A 19,456-nucleotide genomic window follows, 5' to 3' on the forward strand; every position below is an offset into this window, starting at 1 on the left:
TAAAAACTTATAAAGGTAGAATAACTAAATTTAAATTTTAACGTAAATATGTTAGAGTTAACGTAATAAGTTAATTAAGTACAAAATCTAATTTTAATGAAAAGCAAACATTTATATTTATATTATCAGGCTAAAAGTACGTAATGATATTCAAATTTTTATTTTAAATAAAAAATAATAAAAATAACGATAATTATAATTAAAAGTTACTATTAAAAAGGTTTAACGTAAAGTTGTGAGAATTGACATAAAATTTTATAAAAGTAGAATAAATAAATTTAAAATCTTAACGTAAATGTGTGAAAGTTATCATAACAAATGATAACAATAATTTTTATTAAATTAATTAATTATATATAATTTTAATATTAAAAAATTTTAATAATTTAAAGTAAAAAATTAAATTAAATTAAAAGTTAAATAACTTTTAAAATAAACTAAACAAATTTAAAAATTACCTACGTTGTTATCTTAAAATAGATAAATTTAACAATTATATATATTATTTACCTATTACCGTGTTATACAAAATTTTATTATTATTTTAAAAATTTTATTAATTAAAGCCATTATTTTAGCAGGGGTCTTGCAGTTGTTTCCTGTGAAGGAGCCTTCATTTGCTCCTGATTGACGTTACGGAACTTGGCCTTTGGTAGCAAGGCCAGAAATGGTAACCAAAATTTCCACCTCATGTTTTAGGGAGAGACAAAAGAGTGCTAAAGTTACAGGTGACGACACAAACTTTTGTATAAGTTGCAATTGTATATCAACAATCCCTCGAAAAATTTGGCTGCAGGTTCAAACATTGATTAAAGTTGATCTGTAAATACCGTCGGCCTCCTTTTCCACATTTCCTCCCTTCCCCTTGTGTCTCTACCTTTAAGGGTGGAGTTATGCAGGAAAAATGATACGGAAAAAGAAAGAACCAAGAACAAAAAACAGAAAGAAAGAATCCAAGAGTTCCAATACATCTAAAGAGCGAGAGAGAGCTCAGCCAATTTGAGGCTTTCTTGTATTCCCAGTATTGTCTCTTCTGCACTTCAAGGACTGCATAGATTCTTGAGATCTTCTCCCTTGGCATACCAGTTTGGTATTATCTTTGACACATGGGGATAAAGATCCTTGTATGAATTTCGGATTGTCCCTTCCGCAACTCCAGTAGCAACTGAAATATCTGCAACCCACCCACCAATTTCTATCACAAATTTGCATTTTCATAAAATGAAATCAGCAGCTCAAAATATTTAAAGACACGTCTCTTTTTGTTTATGCTTCTCTGTTTTTAACGGGACAAACACACTCCCTAAGCACCCATGTTATATAATTGGTGTTATAGAGCCCAAACTGCAATGATCACCACATTATTAACTAGAAATATTGGCACGTAAAAGTTTTTTGTGAAACATCTTTTTTCACTTCACAAGTAAGATGGGGAAATATCAAACCTCTTAGAGGTTTCTTATCATCTGAAAGCTGCGTTATGATGTAAATAACTGCTGCTGCAATTGATATAGGGCTTCGCCTGCAAAAGTATGTAAATTGTTAGCAAACACCTCCAAATACCATACATGAATAATACCATTCAAGAAATAAAATGGTAGAAAGGAGCTATCAGATATCCCAATACAACAGTCCCGACTCTCAAGCAACATCATAGAACATCATAGACCATATGTCATGAATTCATTAGAATATCTGCAAGTGCTAAACGGCAGAATTTCCTGAGATAAGTTAGCAACGTCATCTTTTCTGTAACCTAGCCGAAAAACTAAATGAGACTAGAAAAGTGAACGGGAGAAAAGGAATGAGGGAAAGCAGGGAAGGGTGGGCTTGATCAAGAGATAAAAGGAAAGGTGGGAGAAGATCCAGCAAAATCTCAAAAAAACTTTTATTTTTCTTTTGAGAATTATCAGATCATTCAAACATGCTAATGCTAAATAACCAAATTAAACAAATAGTTTGGCCACCGGGATCCAACTAATCAGCAAGAAAATGGATTAGCAGAACTGTCAATGAAGTTGAAGCATGACATTTAAAAATGGAATTCCAGCAAGGTCCTAATTAACATCCATAACCCCAAAAGTTATGCTTCTCACTCAACAATACCTCATAATCCACCTCCATAATAATGCTTTTAGAAAAATAAGAGCAATTACGATTGCACAATCTCAATCATAATTACCTTTTAATACTCAAACAGCTTATTTTTCTTTGTCATTATTCAGACCATAATACAAACTTTCTAGTTCCCCTAATGATGTCATTTCACTCATTTGATCAACTTAATCCCCACTTCCTACTAAACCATTCTGTTAACTTGAGAGATCCAGACAGAATTATCCAAGGCATAGAGGACTGGAATTAAAATTTATTTAAAAAGAAAAAGGCTTAAAAACAAAAAATAAGTTTCAGCTCACAGTTTCATGATGAAAAGAAAATAATAACTACCTTATATCAAACTCCTCTGACTTCTGAACTGCTTCTTGGGCAGCTTTAACTGCTTGATTATTCATACCAAGATTGGAGCAAAATCGTCTCTGATGATTAAAGACAATTTATGTCAGCGGAACAAATGAACAATACCATATTCAACAACGGAAGTGCAACCTTCCTAAGCATATGGCAAACAACACAGTTGTTTATCCAAACCAGAGTCATAAACAATTTTTTTATATAAAACAAAAAGGAAACTCACCATGAAATCACCAGCATGTATAGTTCCCATCTCCACAGACTGACCAGTCTCCAATCCCAGTTGTTTCACTATGTATTCTTTTGCTCGGCCAATTTCTTTCTTTGTGGCTCCATTGGCGACAGAGCAAATTTCTATTTGAAATCCACAGGTTCAGGGAAGCTCATACACATTAGGAAACATAAATCAGGAAGCATCCAGATGTTAAAAGAATCTTAGGCTGTACCCTTGACTGTGCGTGGCTTATCCTCTTGTCGACAAGCAATGTATAGGCAAGCAGCCAACAACGCGTCCTGATTTCTTCCTCTACTAGACTTCTGATCTTCCACCTTCTTATATATCTCATTGGCTCGATCCTTCAATCAATGACAAAAGACCCACAAATCAGATGCACATGAAAATTTATAAAAGATAAAAATGATAAGAAAAAAGGTCATCAAGCTAAAATTCAAAGTAGAAAGACATTTCTATATATATGGAAGAAGGATGCTCCAGCCTTGAAAAGAAAAACTCGCAATTTAGATTAACCAAATACTTGGAATATAAAACAATTTTCTTTTACAAGCTTAAACATGCTCAAAACTAAATTGTGATCATGAGAAAACAATCACTAAGAAGAATATTATTAGGGTTAGGGATTCCCAAAAATTTTCAGTGGCCAAATCAAGAAAATAAATTATGACTGAAAATGCAGCTAGTTTAAAAAATTAATAAATACAAACAATGTAAAAAGTCCTTCCAAAATAAAAGAAAACCTTTTATAAGCAAGAGAATAATATGGCAAATGGACAAGTTCGATTGAGAATTGGATGTTCATTCATATTCTATGTGATTGAATGTTCATTGCTCAGTCATTTTCTAAGTGTTAAGCAAAGAAACTATAACGAGGATGTCTCCCCCTCTCTTCTCCCTATTACTCAAAATATTGCAAAGTTAATAGAGCTTTTTATACTGGCATTCCATCTAGTAACAACTTTCTTCGGTTACTTAGTTCTTCAAGTTTTGTTGGTAGCTAGTACATCGTCTGGAAAATTTATAAGTTCTTACACAACCGAAATACTACATTATCATTAGTTATCAAGATAGTCAAACAATAAATAAACTGAATGTGGTGTATGATGTTCTGTTACCTTTTCCTTATTTATTAATTATACAGATCTAGTTAAATCTTAAAAGTCCATTTAATCATACTTACCAACAATTTTGGGTAATAAAGAAGATGCTTTGGTGCCCAGCCACCAACCCTAACCTTATTTTATTTCCTCATTGGAATGTGACTCGGCAGGGGAAGCTTCTTTCTATTCATGCACAAGATTGGAGGTTTAAATTTAGCTTCTTTCTGCAGATGCTCAGATTGGGAGAAGGGACTGCATTTATGGTTATTGTTATATGTATTTGACACTTTTAACTCATTCACATGATTGGAGTTTTAAATTTATAACTTCTAGCTGCTCACGCACAGATTGGGATAGGGAGCTTCAGCCTTTATAGTAATTTTTGTATGTACTTGGGGCTTTCAACTCAGGCACAACATTGGAGTTTCATATTTATTCCTTCTTTCTAGATGGCCTCATTTATCACAAATTTCCACTAAAGACATTCTATATCAAACATGCCATTCTCATAATGCCCACCATGCTACACTTTTAACTGTTGCTCCGATTCAGTATTGTAGCTGACATGCAATAGTCTCAATGCCACGGGATCATTACCCTCTCCCCAAAAGGAAAACCTGATGAGGTGTGCAAAGCCACCACCTATAAGCCACCCAGGACTCCCCTACCGGCCCAATGTGGGAATTTTGGAAGCACCTTGCCTATTGCTTCCTGAAATGCTAGACGTGACATCCTCACCCACCCAATCCAGCGACAAAGGCCACCGCTTCTAAACAACCCAGACTCCCCTACCTGCCCAATGTGGGAATTTTGGAAGCACCTTGCCTACTTTCTTCCTGAAATGCTAGACATGACATCCTTACCCACCCAATCTGGTGACACCTTTGTCGCCGTCGGTCATCCTACCTGCGTCCCCCCAGAGGTGCTTGGTGTAAAATCAGGTCAAAGTCGGGACTGCTCTGATACCACTTGTCATGGAATCATTACACTCTCCCCAAAAGGCTAACTTGATGGAGCGTGCAACACCACCACTTATAAGCCACCCAGGACTCCCCTACTTGCCCCATGTGGGATTTTTGGAAGCACCCTGCCTACTTCCTTCCTTAAGTGCTAGGTGTGACATTAGTAGAAGGTCTACGGCAACAACAATCTTAACTAGTATCAATAGTACACACACATGTACAAATTGTGTATACGTGACGTGCATGTCACCAGTTCATAGTGATAGACTGAAATGCCCTATATGATACAAATTATATTTATAGTGATATAAGTAACATACCTTGATAGTTGCAACAAGACCCAACCTGAAACACAAACTTATCCAAATCAGTAACATTTCATAGTAAATTACTATCTCCCAAGCATAGAACCTCACTTTAAGGAGAAAGGAGAGGAGGGAACAAATATGCATATCTACATGTAAAGGGAATAGAATAGTAATCAAAAACAAGAATTAGAACAGTTCATAAAGTAATCACATAGATGACAAACATCAATATTTTTACGAAAAATGCAATCTTACTGTAAGTTGGACAGCATTTAACAGGATTCAACGAAAACAACATATTTATCTAATTCATACAATTTGATACAAGTTTGGTTCTGCCTATGAGAGATACAATTCAAAAGCATAGCACCTTACCATCAATTACAATTACAATTAACAATAAACTTTGTTACACAATTTTCCCCAATACAAACAAACAGACATGTGCACCCAAGCCTTTGACTAATTGGTTGGTGCATGATCCCCTGCCTAAAAAGCAAGATTCGAATCCCCCTTTGCCAATTATAAAAAAAAAACTAAAAATATAAAAAAAAAAAACAAACAGACATGCAAACATAAATTGCTTTCACCAACAATTGAAGCATCTCTTTACCAACTGCCAACCCACATCAGAAAACAAATTTAAATCCCAAAAATATCTCTATGCATTTTCGTTAATTTGTCTCCAAAAACAAGGGACATCCAAACTCACCCAACTCATTGAGTTCAATCAAATAAAACTATAATAATTCCATCCAAGATCCATAACCCTAACATCCATTTTCCATTCTGCCCCCACAATTTCTGACCATCCAAACAAACTCCAAAATACCAAACAAAAACTAATTCCCAAAAATGAATAAAAAACCAACAAAAAAAATTTTGATACCTATCAGACATGGTAGCAATAGTCTTAAAAGCAAGAATCAACCCGCGATCCGGATTCGAACCACGATTCTGCCACCGACCCAACGAAGACGAGAGGAATTCTCCAGAAGCACCGTTAGGCTTAGCAATAACGGTGGATAAGCCGCCATCCGCCAAAAGCGGGTTGGTGGGACCACCGACACGGACAGGATCATTATCGCCCGACTCGTTGGCGAAGGTTCTCCACTCCGACGTCTCGTCGATCGAGTGCGACTCCAACACCAACCCGCACTCCGAACACACCGTATCTCCGGCCGAGTGGTCGAAAACCACCTCCGTGTGCCGCTTGCAGTCCGAACAAAAAGCGTCCGCCATTTCCGGAGCAGCTAACCGTTTCTCTTTTTCTTTTTTTCTGTTTTGTCTTAAATTCTGTTTTCAAATTGATTCAAAGATGTAACTAGACAATTTGTTTGGTTAAAATCTCCTATTTTATTTTAATTTTTCGGATTTATTTTCGGTTTGGTTTGTTTCTTTTTCTCTCTTGGGTTTCCAGGAAAATGTGTTTTTCGAGCCGGAAAGTTTCACGAAGGGACGATTTATTTATAGTATGTGAAGAGAAGATGATACCATACACTCGAGTTCACAGGGAACTATCATGAACTTTTGTTGCCGTCAATATCAGTTTTGACTTTTCCCTCTAACCATGATTATTAGGTGATATAAATAAATTTTTATTTATTGCGAGTAAATAATAACACCTTGAATTCGAACCACAACAATCCCTTCTCCCATTCTCAATATTTTTATTGTATAATATTTTATATATGTTATTAATGTTTAATTTGGTATCATAAGTATGATAAAAATAATTTCAAAACAATAATAGATAAAAGTTTTTATTTTTATAATTTATAAAAGAAAAATATTTTAAATGTAAATTTTACTTTGTTTAATATTATATGGACAATCAAATTTAATATTTATTATCAAAAAGCGGCTTTACTGGATATGCCGAACTAAGTTCTAAATAATACATATATCACTTCAATATCAACTAAGTCTGACTAGGTGAATGGGAAGAATTTATGCGTAGTTTATACTTAACTCTGATGATGAAATTGAGCCGTTGGATTTGCAGACTCGCTAGTTGGATGATTGTTTGGAGGGGCGAGATGCACTGCGGTCTTTTGAGAATAAGTAGCGAAACCCGAGTGGTTTTTTGGGGTAGGGAGTTGGTAGGAAAGTCATAGGAATAGTGCGTGCTTGGCTGGAAAATATAGAGTGTTTGGAGACAGGCAGAAAATTGTTTTGAGTTGGGATTAGAAGTGTCTGAAGATGTTTGGTAATTGGTGTTTGAAGATTCAACATTGATGGCGTGTAGTGTCAGGCAGTCAGGGCGTATGGAAGCATGTTACTTGTGCCCAGAATTTGGACAGCTTTAACCTCATATCAGCATGACAGGATGTACATGAGCAGTCTTCCAGCTGCCCTTACGGAACGCTTTACCTTTCTCATCCTGCTACCCAGGCTAGCCAAAACTGAATCAAATTGGCATTTCGAGTGTTTTAATTTAGATGTAAATTTTATCTATATTTTTTGTGGTTTATAACATATTTTATCTTTTTTACATAATTACTACTTTATAAACAATTTTTTCAATTAATACTATATGGATAACTTTTATTTTCGTAGATTAGGTTATTAATTTTATTTAGTAAAATTATCAAAAAAATTTTAACTTACAATCAACTTATTTGAATACATTTAAAAATATTTTCATAATAGTACTAAATAAAATTAATAACCTAACCTCTTATGAGAATAAAAATTATTTACAAGATGATGATTGGAAAAATAAATAAACTATAATATATCATGTTAAAAAAATTGAAATTATAAGTGATGTAGATGGAGCTAGATTTGTAATTCACGTTTTTTATGTCTTTAATTGTATCGTATAAAATATAAAAAATTAACAGTTATGTAAGTAAACACACAAATATGAATTAATCGTATTAGAACTTTAAACACTTATACGAACATGTTTAATAACTGTATAATAGGAAATGACACGATTAACATGTTTATTAAATGTACTAAGTTAAATTTTATACAACTTATCACAATTTGTTTACAGGATTAACATGATTAATACGATTAACATAATAAAGACAAGAATTAAAACGATTAAAATTAAAATATGCACAATTAAAATATATTTTTATTATTCAAATTTATAATAAAAATTTATAAGTATCATAGTATTTATCAAATATAATAAAATTTAACATTAATAAATCTTAATTATCTTGAAAGTATTTGTAAAACTCGACCCTGTAAATATATGTCATGACATACATGTACTGAGTAGCATGTTATTACGCTAGGAAAGTCCTTAATAATAGACGAAACTCGGTATTGTACCTAACGGTACACTTGAGTTGATTTAACCTCGAACTAGTTCAAATAGGAATCGTATGATGAAATTTAATATTTTACAGTCTATGAATGACTAAAAATAATTGTTTGGAGTTCGAGGGTTCATTTGGAGAAAAATTAAAAATTTTGATGTGTAGGGGCAAAATCGTCATTTTGCCACCTAAGATAATAATGTGATCATAGAGTGAAATTTTTTACCAAGATTAACTATTTGGAGTATAATTTAATGATAGGAAGTGAAAAATTTCAATTCCGGCAATTTTTGGAACATAAGGGCAAAATGGTAATTTTGTCACCCCGGCATAAAACCGTAATTTTCACCACCCAAAACTTGTCAAAATCATAGAATTTATTTATTTTTTGAATGAATAACTATGGTATTTTTAGTGGTGAAAAAATTGAAGTTTAAAGGACAAAATTTTAAAAAAGGGCCAATGAAAAAGTGATACATGACACTTTTTAATGATTTCATATTATTTTAAAGGAAAATCAGCCCATTTAAACCCCACATCAGGTGATAGTCAGCCATAAGGAGAAAATAAGAGAGAAAATAGAGAGGAAAGGAAGAAAAGAGAAAAACCAAAGGAAAACTAGAAAAATCAAAGGGGAATTCGCGTTTTTCGTCCGTTTACACATCTAACAGTAAGATTTTTCGACTTTAGCTTGATTTTTACCTTTCCTATGCCTTTGTTTCCATTTAGCATGCTTAAGGAGAGAGATCAAAAAGTGATACCAAGGGCTGGCCGAATTTCAAGGGGACGGATTTTGAAATTTTTATGTTTTGATTCTTAGTTAAATTGGTAGTTTTAGTTAGTTAAATGTGTATAGAAATCAAATAGGGCAAGAAAGCATGAAATTCTCACAATACCACCCTTGGTCGAATATTCAGTGATGTACAATGATGATGAACTGATTTTTATTCTAAGAGAAATGATGAAAAATGGTTAAATGTGATAGAAAAACAAAGTGAAAAATTAACCGAGTTAATGTCCCATTTTTGACCGAATTTTTCAAGGAAGAAAGTAAGATGATTTTGGTGATTTTAGAGGGTTATTGGTTGATATTTAATGGTTAGAAATGTTGGAGAGAAAATAGGACAATTTAGAGCTAAAATGGAACATGTTAGCAATTTATCGGGTAAAGTGTCAAAAATAGGTTAATACCGCGTTTAAGCCGTTTTAGGCTATTGCATTTCATACCATGCATTAGTATAGGATTTAAGTCAATTATATAGTGATTTAGCATCAATGTGGTGAATTGTGTAATTTTTGTAATGTGTTTAGGAGGAGAGCCTTTCGGTAAAACAAGAAAGTCGTACCCGATGAACAGTGATCGGAGCACCTAGAAAGCATTTAATTTGTACAAACTGTGAGTAAACCTATTATTATTGTAAATTATCTAGAGTTTATTTTTAAATACTCTTTATATATTTTATGAAACGAAAATGAGATTAAAATGAGACTTTTGATGTTTTAGAAATAAATGTGACAAATAAATATATTGTATTGATTATCTGAAATAAGAAACTTTTGATTAGGAAATTGAGTAATTGGAGGCTGCCAATTGTCTTGAAAAATATATGTTCCTATGAATGGCTTATGATATATGAGAATATGTGGCTATATTTTATAATTGCATTGAAAATTTATGTAAGTTGTCTTTTACTATACAGGCTAGATAAATAAATAAAAGCCACGTTATACTGTCGAAATTTTATTTAAAATTGGTGGGTTTAGTCACTACAGTGACGAGTTTTCGTGAACTGCCTATTAGAGGGGTACGGTAAACCTGGTTGCATAGTTACTCCGGTTGTAGAGACGAGGAGGGTAACTCTCGGGTTAGCGTTAGAGTTCACTTCATGTCGAACCCCCACGTGAATGTGTAACTCGGCCAACGCCAAGGAACGGCTTGTTTTCAAAACTAACATGTGTTTAACATGTAAATATCTTAACAACCTTGGCGGACTCGGTTAGATGCCTAGGCCAAGGTATCCTCGAGGACTAGTTTTTAGCTTGAGCCCTGTTTCTAATAAAAGTCATAAGCCTTAACAACTGTTTTGGTAAATTACAAATATTTTATGGTTTAAGAAATAAATTGAAAACCTTATAAAATGGTTTGTGATTTATTGTTTAAACTTGCCTCCATTTTACTCGCCTTTAGATATTTATAATAATGTATGTTTACTCATTGGGATTGCAAAATCTCACCCACCTCCTTTCCAAATATTTCAAGCCTGTGGTAGCTTGTAGATACTTGATTTTGTCGAGGATTCCAGTTGACCCCTCTATCTCACAGACAGTAGATTACTATCACCAACACTTGGTGTATTTATGGGCCACTTGTCATTATAATTATTATTGTACATTATAACTTTGTAAATTATGGTATGTATGAATTTATTTTACTTTCACGTTATAAAAGATTACTTACACGTGTTTCTATAAATATTGTTTTATATAAAAATGCTATGTTTTAATCAATATTTTGAATAGTAATATTTATCTATAAATCCTTTTAAAAAAAATAAAATAAAATAATTTTTGTCTTTTCATTTACTTGAGCCGGAAACGATTGGTAATTATTTAAAACGGAATGTTTAACAATGATTGCTCACAGGAAAGGCAAGAAATTGATACGTAAGCCTTGCGGGGTTCGGATTGACATTCCGTGTAATGAGTGTCAATCCTGACGTCGCGACAGTTGTCATGGGCCCGAGGAAAGTTCCGGGTCATGACAGTATTAGTATATATATAAGTTAATAAAAAAGTCTAAACCGTATACTACATGTGAACATGACTAAATAAATGGGTAATAAATGAATCACGAATTATACGAGTTTGACATGATTAAAACACAATTTATTCGTGTCAACATGAAAAATAATTATCTTAAACCCAAATATGCTTAAAATAGTATTGTTTTGTATTGCATTGTATTGTAGTTGTAGAAAAAATTGGTAGATATAAGTGGAGTTTATTCTTATTTTGATAATATATATGTATGATATTTATATTTAAATAGTAGAGAATAATTTTTATTTTCTAAATTTAAAAAGACTTTTGTGGATAATAATGATTAAGAATTCTTTGTGGTGTTTTTATAGAATAAATAGGCTGCTTAATTTATATAGCCACAAGGAACAACTCTTTGGCCACAAATCCTCTGCCCCCCTTTTGTGCCCCCAACCGTGCTTCCTCTCCATATGTTTGCCATCTGTCCTATCCTTGAATAGGATGTTAAAAATGGCAATCCCACAATTTTTAACACCGTTAATGTCACTTTAAAAAAAAAATCTCATTCTAGGTTTTTTTCCTACTTGCTGCCTACTTCACCTTTACTTTGTTTTGGCTGCTACTCCTCTTTTGCTTCACTTTTACCTTTTAGCGAGATACTTTTTGTAAGTTTTTTTATTAATTCTTTAGATTTCAATTTTATATTTATTGATTCATTACATGGTGTTTTATTGAATTTTGTGCTTGCAAATAACGTTTTTCATATTTTTCTTTTGAAAGGCATTCAATTTTTTTTTATATCTTATTCATAATTATTCATGTTTCATTATGTATTTTGTTCTTTCATGAAAATATTGATATCAAATTTAGTCGTACGTGGTTCTCTTTTCATTAACTTTTAATTTAAGCTTTTTTTTATTTTTTTTATTTTTTAAACTTTATATATTTATATATATGTGTATATGTATTGTTTAATTCAAATTTGATGTATTTTTTTCATTAATTGTGTTTAATTAATAAATTTTTGAGCATATAGAATGAAATAGTAGAAAAAAAGGTATGATTCTTCTATTAATTTAAAAGATAACTAAATTTATTTATTTTTATTTTTTAGGGTATGGATAAAGAAACTACAAACACAATTAATAAAGATCGATTATGACGAAGATTAGAATTTACTGAAAATGATATTCTCCCATCAATTAAACCAATAGAGGAGCAGAATCTTGAGCAAGATAAGTTTTCAAACATGATTGATTCTAATACTAATATTATGATTTCAGCTCATGCAAACATGTCGGAAGAAATTATTTCAAAAATTCCAATGAAATTTGAAACAGAACAAGATATTTATGATTTTTACAACAGATATGCCGAAGAAGTTGGATTTAGTATTCGAATAACTAAAGGGCATAAGTATAAGCATAGTAATTGGGTAGATAGGGTTTTTTGTTGTTCTTACCAAGGAACTCGAAGAAATGATTAAAGAGATGATAATGTCAAAAGTCATCATCCAGAAACAAGATTTGGGTGCTTAGCTGTATTAAAAGTTTCACGATATGATGATAAATTACGTGTTACTAAATTTATTGCAGAACATACACATGCATTAGCTTCTTTGCGTAAGAGTATGTTTTTAAGATCTTAAAGGGCAATTAATCTCCCTTAAGCTGTTGAACTTGAAATCGTTGATTGCTTTGGAATAGCACCAAAGGAGAGTGTTGGGTTTTTGGCAAGAAAAGTTGGTGGACTGAAGAATCTTGGTTTTATTCCTGAGGACTACAATAATTACTTATGTTTTAAGAGAACAGAAGCAATGAAAGTTGGAGATACTGGTGGTATCTTAGAGTATCTACAAAATATGCAACATGATGATCCTAATTTTTCTTATACTATCCAAGTTGATCTTGATGATCTCATCACAAATATTTTCTAGACAGATGGTAAGATGAAATTAGATTATGAATCTTTTGGAGATGTAGTATGATTTGATACAATATATAGAAAAAATAAAGAAGGTAGACCTTTTGCATTATTTGTTGGTGTTAATCATCATAAGCAAAGTGTTATATTTGGTGCAACATTGTTATATGATGAAACATGTGATACTTTTATGTGATTATTTGATTCATTTTTGAAAACAATGTTAGGGAAAAAACCAATGACGATCCTTACAGATCAAGACGCTGCACTGGCGAAAGCACTTGCTTCACAATGGCCTGAAACATATCATCGTTTGTGTGTGTGGCATATGTATCAAAATGAGCGAAACATCTTAGTGATACATTTGAGAGATTTAGTAGTTTTACTAAAGATTTTAGCAGTTGTGTTTATGATCATGATGAAGAGGAAGATTTTCTAAATGCATGAGATCATATGCTTGCAAAATACAATTTAAAATATAATAGTTGGCTACATAGACAATTTGAATTGAAGGAGAAATGGGCTTTGGTTTATGGACGATAAACTTTTTGCGCAGACATGTCCACTACTCAAAGAAGTGAGAGTATGAATAACCAAATAAAAAATTACATTGGTTATAACTATGATTTATTACGTTTTTTTCATCACTTTCAGAGATTACTAGTTGATAGACGCTATGAGGAGTTGAGAGTAGACTATAAAGATAACCAGAGCAAGCCATCTTTGCTAGTTCCAGTGGAGATATTGAAGCATGCAGCAGATGTGTATACTTTAACAGTTTTTAAAATGTTCTCTAATGAACTTTGGCTTACTTGGGATTGTGAATTATACACAATTGAAATCATTGGCAGTACTACTAGTTACAAAGTCATTGATCCAAGAAAACTTCGTCATCATACAGTTATATTTGATTCATCAAATTCGACAGTCAGCTGTGGTTGTAAGAAATTTGAATTTGTTGGTATTTTATGTGCTCATGCTTTGAATGTGCTTTCCTTTCATAATTTTAAACGAGTTCCAGATCAATATATATTAAAAAGATGGACCAAGGAAGCGAAGATTAGAGTTGTGGTAAATTCTTCTACATCCACTAGATCAAATGATCCTAAAGTAGATGTAAGTACTCGTTACAAAGTTTTGCTTCGATGGTATTCTAATTTAGCAACAAGAGCTGCAATGAGTGAGCAATCATTTAATATGGCTATGAGTGATGGAGAAAAGACATTGAGTAAAGTTGAGACAGCTTTGAAGCAGTTATTAATTAAAGAGTCTCGAAGCTTTGGAAATGGAAAACAAGTTTGTCAATTTGATGAAAGTGGGCATAATAAGAAAGAAAGCCAAAAAATCAAGGGAATCAAATGTAAACCTAAAAATAAAGGAGATAGATCATCTCGACGACCAAAAAATGCTTTGGAAAAAGCTAAAAGAAAGAAAAGATGTCAAATTGATAAATTAGTAGAGACTCCACTAGTTCAAGAGTTAAGGGTAATAATTTCTTGATATCATTTTATATTATGTTTTGATTTAATTTTATAATTATTATTTCCTTCTAATCTATATAATCATGTATCTATTCTAATAATTTCATAGGATTCAAGTCAAATTGCTCATACTTTGTATCATAGTGCTACAAGTGGATTCAATCAATGTATTCAACCATTTCAATTTGTCCAGGTAATTAAAATATTATAATAGTGAAAATAAATTTTACATTTTATGTATCACTCACATATTTGAATATTTGACAGCAAACTCATGTTGACATCCATCAATCTACTATCACAAGCATGGTGGATTTACTACAAGTAATTCCTTTTATATTTAATAAATAAATTTATTTTTTTTATTTTTAATTATAATACTTAATTAATTTTTTATTTGTATATGTATAGGCTCAAATACCACAAGTTCTTATTTTACAAAGAGAAACTTCGGAAGGAGACGAGAAAGATAAATGAAAGATATGACTTCACCAACATATTTTATATATTATTGTAATTTACTTACGCAAGATAAAATTGATTTATTTTGCTTTTGAGATAAAACTTTGGTTTTCATATTTGTTAAGTTCTTTATAGTTTGAATTATGTCAAACATTGTTTTATTTGATATCAAGAATAAATTTGGAGTCTTCTACTTCTATTGGGTTGGAAAGTTGGGATGCCGAACTTGTGGGCATGTTTTTCATGGAGGTTGCATTATTCAATGGCTAAAGAAGAGTCACTTGTGTCCACTGTGTTGCTATGCCATGCCACTTGATTGATGATGAGTCTTTTTTTTTTCTTTTTTTTTATGGGTATGGATAAATTTCACGTTTGTAATTCATGAAATCAAATAGATATTGAGTTTTGCTTCAATTATAAATCCCATGTTGTTTTCAAGTTAGGCTTACATATTATCTATATCTCTTTGTTTTTTACCATAATATGTATTGACGTGCTCAATCCGGGATAAACAAGTTGGAAGAGGTTTGCAATCCTTGTGTGATTACCTAAAGAATTAATAAAAAAACTTACAAAAAGTATCTCGCTAATTGGTAAAAGTGAAGCAAGCAGTAGCCAAAACAAAGTAAAAGTGAAGTAGGCAGCAAGTAGGAAAAAAACCTAGAATGAGATTTTGTTTCTTTTTATTTTTAAAGTGACATTAACGGCGTTAAAAATTGTGGGACTGCCGTTTTTAACATCCCATTAAGGGATAGGACAAATGGCAAACATATGGAGAGGAGGCACGGATGGGGGCACAAAAGGGGGGCAGAGGATTTGTGTTCCCTGATGGAAAGGACTAAGTTCAATTATCACTCCAACCAAAACTCACAATAATAATATTTTCTTGCAAGTTTTTATAAAAAAGAACTAGATGCTCAGATAACACAAATCCTCTACCCCCCTTTTGTGCCCCCATCCGTGCCTCATCTCCATATGTTTGCCATCTGTCCTATCCCTTAATGGGATGTTAAAAACGACAGTCCCACAATTTTTAACACTGTTAATGTCACTTTAAACATAAAAAGAAACAAAATCTCATTCTAGGTTTTTTTCCTACTTGCTACCTACTTCACTTTTACTTTGTTTTGGCTGCTGCTCCTCTTTTGCTTCACTTTTACCTTTTAGCAAAATACTTTTTGTAAGTTTTTTTATTAATTCTTTAGGTAATCACACAAGGATTGCAAACCTCTTCCAACTTGTTTATCCCAGATTGAGCACGTCAATACACATTATGGTAGAAAACAAAGAGATATAGATAATATGTAAGCCTAACTTGAAAACAACATGGGTTTTATAATTGAAGCAAAACTCAATATCTCTTTGACTCCATGAATTACAAACGTGGGATTTATCCATACCCATAAAAAAAAAAAAAGACTCTTCATCAATCAGTGGCATGGCATAGCAACACAGCGGACACAAGTGACTCTTCTCTAGCCATCGAATAATGCATCCTCCATGAAAAACATGCCCACAAGTTTGACATCCCAACTTTCCAACCCAATAGAAGTAGAAGACTCCAAATTTATTCTTGATATCAAATAAAACAATATTTGGCATAATTCAAACTATATAGAACTTAACAAATATGAAAACCAAAGTTTTATCTCAAAAGCAAAATAAATCACTTTTATCTTGCGTAAGTAAATTACAATAATATATAAAATATGTTGGGGAAGTCATATCTTTCATCTATCTTTCTCGTTTCCTTCTGAAGTTTCTCTTTGTGAAATAGGAACTTATGGTATTTAAGCCTATACATATACAAATAAAAAATTAATTAAGTATTATAATCAAAAATAAAAAAATAAATTTATTTATTAAATATAAAAGGAAGTACTTGTAGTAAATCCACCATGTTTGTGATAGTAGATTGATGGATGTCAACATGAGTTTGCTGTCAAATATTCAAATATGTGAGTGATACATAAAATGTAAAATTTATTTTCACTATTACAATATTTTAATTACCTGGACAAATTGAAATGGTTGAATACATTGATTGAATCCACTTGTAGCATTATGATACAAAGTATGAGCAATTTGACTTGAATCCTATGAAATTATTAGAATAGATACATGATTATATAGATTAGAAGGAAATAATAATTATAAAATTTAATCAAAACATAATATAAAATGATATCAAGAAATTATTACCTTTGCCTCTTGAACTAGTGGAGTCTCGACTAATTTATCAATTTGACATCTTTTCTTTCTTTTAGCTTTTTCCTAAGCATTTTTTGATCGTCGAGATGATCTATCTCCTTTATTTTTAGGTTTACATTTGATTCCCTTGATTTTTTGGCTTTCTTTCTCATTATACCCACTTTTGTCAAATTGACACACTTGTTTTCCATTTTCGAAGCTTCGAGACTCTTCAATTGATAACTACTTCAAAGCTGTCTCAACTTTGCTCAGTGTCTTTTCTCCATCACTCAGAGCCATATTAAATGATTGCTCACTCATTGTAGCTCTTGTTGCTAAATTAGAATACCATCGAAGCAAAACTTTGTAACGAGTACTTACATCTACTTTAGGATCATTTGATCTAGTGGATGTAGAAGAATTTACCACAACTCCAATCTTCGCTTCCTTGGTCCATCTTTTTAATAAATATTGATCTGGAACTCGTTTAAAATTATGAAAGGAAAGCACCTTCAAAGCATGAGCACATAAAATATCAATAAATTCAAATTTCTTACAACTACAGCTAACTGTCGAATTTGACGAATCAAATATAACTGTATGATGACGAAGTTTTCTTAGATCAATGACTTTGTAACTAGTAGTACTGCCAATGATTTCAGTTGTGTACAATTCACAATCCCAAGTAAGCCAAAGTTCATTAGAGAACATTTTAAAAACTGTTAAAGTATACACATCTGCTGCATGCTTCAATATCTCCACTGGAATTGGCAAAGATGGCTTGCTCTGGTTATCTTTGTAGTCTGTTTTCAACTCCTCATAACGTCTATCAACTAGTAATCTCTGAAAGTGATAAAAAAACGTAATAAATCATAGTTATAACTAATCTAATTTTTTATTTAGTTATTCATACTCTCACTTCTTTGAGTAGTGGACATGTCTGCACAAAAAGTTTGTCATCCATAAACCAAAGCCTATTTCTCCTTCAATTCAAATTGTCTATGTAGCCAACTATTATCTTTTAAATTGTATTTTGCAAGCATATGATCACATGCATTTAGAAAATCTTCCTCTTCATCATGATCATAAACACAACTGCTAAAATCTTTAGCAAAACTACTAAATCTCTCAAATGTATCACTAAGATGTTTCGCTACATTTTGATACATATGCCACACACACAAACGATGATATATTTCAGGCCATTGTGAAGCAAGTGCTTTCCCCATTGCAACGTCTTGATCTGTAAGGATCGTCATTGGTTTTTTCCCTAATATTGCTTTCAAAAATGAATCAAATAACCACATAAAAGTATCACATGTTTCATCATATAACAATGCTGCACCAAATATAACACTTTGCTTATGATGATTAACACCAACAAATAATGCAAAGGGTCTACCCTCTTTATTTTTTCTATATGTTGTATCAAAACATACTACATCTCCAAAAGATTCATAATCTAATTTCATCTTACCATCTGTCTAGAAAGTATTTGTGATGAGATCATGAAGATCAACTTGGATAGCATAAGAAAAATTAGGGTCATCATGTTGCATATTTTGTAGATAGTCTAAGACACCATCAGTATCTCCAACTTTCATTGCTTCCGTTCTCTTAGAACGTAAGTAATTATTGTAGTTCTCAGGAATAAAACCAAGATTCTCCAGTCCACCAACTTTTCTTGCCAAAAACCCAACACTCTTCTTTGGTGCTATTCCAGAGCAATCAGCGATTTCGAGTTCAATAGCTTGAGGGAGATTAATTGCCCTTTGAGATCTTAAAAACATACGCTTACGCGGAGAAGCTAATGCATGTATATGTTCTGCAATAAATTTAGTAACACGTAATTTATCATCATATCATGAAACTTTTAATACAGCTAAGCACCAAAATCTTGTTTTTGGACGATGACTTTTGACATTATCATCTCTTTTATCATTTATTCGAGTTCCTTGGCAAGAACAACAAAAAACCCTATCTACTCAATTACCATACTTATCATTATGTCCTTTAGTTCTTCGAATACTAAATCCAACTTCTTTGACATATCTGTTGTAAAAATCATAAATATCTTGTTCCATTTCAAATTCCATTCCAACTTTTCGAAAAATTTCTTCCGACATATTTGTATGAGCTCAAATCATAATATTAGTATTAGAATCAATCATGTTTGAAAACTTATCTTGCTCAAGATTCTGCTCCTCTATTGGTTCAATTGATGGGAGAATATCATCTTCAGTAAATTCTAATCTTCGACATAATCGATTTTTATTAATTGTATT

General features: G+C 32.1%; 3 protein-coding genes across 3 annotated transcripts; all 3 read right to left on the bottom strand.

Moving 5' to 3' along the window:
- Positions 1 to 729: 729 nt before the first annotated feature.
- TFIIB (transcription factor IIB) lies at positions 730 to 6,517 on the bottom strand. Its single transcript, XM_007028626.3, has 7 exons — positions 5,967 to 6,517; positions 5,090 to 5,114; positions 2,919 to 3,048; positions 2,696 to 2,826; positions 2,449 to 2,537; positions 1,446 to 1,522; positions 730 to 1,174 (listed from the first exon to the last, which is right to left on the bottom strand). Exons 1-7 carry the CDS (start codon positions 6,317 to 6,319, stop codon positions 1,041 to 1,043), a joined length of 939 nt encoding a protein of 312 aa, XP_007028688.1. The 5' UTR covers positions 6,320 to 6,517; the 3' UTR covers positions 730 to 1,040.
- Positions 6,518 to 17,414: 10,897 nt separating this feature from the next.
- Positions 17,415 to 18,430, bottom strand: LOC148762796 (protein FAR1-RELATED SEQUENCE 5-like). The gene is made up of 2 exons (XM_088806630.1): positions 18,227 to 18,430; positions 17,415 to 18,014 (listed from the first exon to the last, which is right to left on the bottom strand). Exons 1-2 carry the CDS (start codon positions 18,428 to 18,430, stop codon positions 17,415 to 17,417), a joined length of 804 nt encoding a protein of 267 aa, XP_088662756.1.
- Positions 18,431 to 18,655: 225 nt separating this feature from the next.
- LOC148762797 (protein FAR1-RELATED SEQUENCE 5-like) lies at positions 18,656 to 19,297 on the bottom strand. The gene is made up of 2 exons (XM_088806631.1): positions 19,165 to 19,297; positions 18,656 to 18,996 (listed from the first exon to the last, which is right to left on the bottom strand). Exons 1-2 carry the CDS (start codon positions 19,295 to 19,297, stop codon positions 18,656 to 18,658), a joined length of 474 nt encoding a protein of 157 aa, XP_088662757.1.
- Positions 19,298 to 19,456: the final 159 nt, after the last annotated feature.

Source organism: Theobroma cacao, chromosome 5 (assembly GCF_053813885.1).
Source record: "Theobroma cacao isolate CCN51 chromosome 5, ASM5381388v1, whole genome shotgun sequence".
In the NCBI taxonomy this organism is placed as follows: domain Eukaryota; kingdom Viridiplantae; phylum Streptophyta; class Magnoliopsida; order Malvales; family Malvaceae; genus Theobroma; species Theobroma cacao.

Coding starts and splice junctions, on each gene's coding strand:
- TFIIB (XM_007028626.3), bottom strand. CDS start 6,319: ATGGCGGACGCTTTTTGTTCGGACTGCAAGCGGCACACGGAGGTGGTT. Junction 5,115..5,966: donor ATTGCTACCATGTCTGATAG/GTATCAAAATTT, acceptor TTTGTGTTTCAG/GTTGGGTCTTGTTGCAACTA. Junction 1,523..2,448: donor TCAGAGGAGTTTGATATAAG/GTAGTTATTATT, acceptor ATACTTTTGCAG/GCGAAGCCCTATATCAATTG.
- LOC148762796 (XM_088806630.1), bottom strand. CDS start 18,430: ATGACGATCCTTACAGATCAAGACGTTGCAATGGGGAAAGCACTTGCT. Junction 18,015..18,226: donor AAGAGGAAGATTTTCTAAAT/GCATGTGATCAT, acceptor TATCACTTTCAG/AGATTACTAGTTGATAGACG.
- LOC148762797 (XM_088806631.1), bottom strand. CDS start 19,297: ATGTCGGAAGAAATTTTTCGAAAAGTTGGAATGGAATTTGAAATGGAA. Junction 18,997..19,164: donor AGGACATAATGATAAGTATG/GTAATTGAGTAG, acceptor AATTTATTGCAG/AACATATACATGCATTAGCT.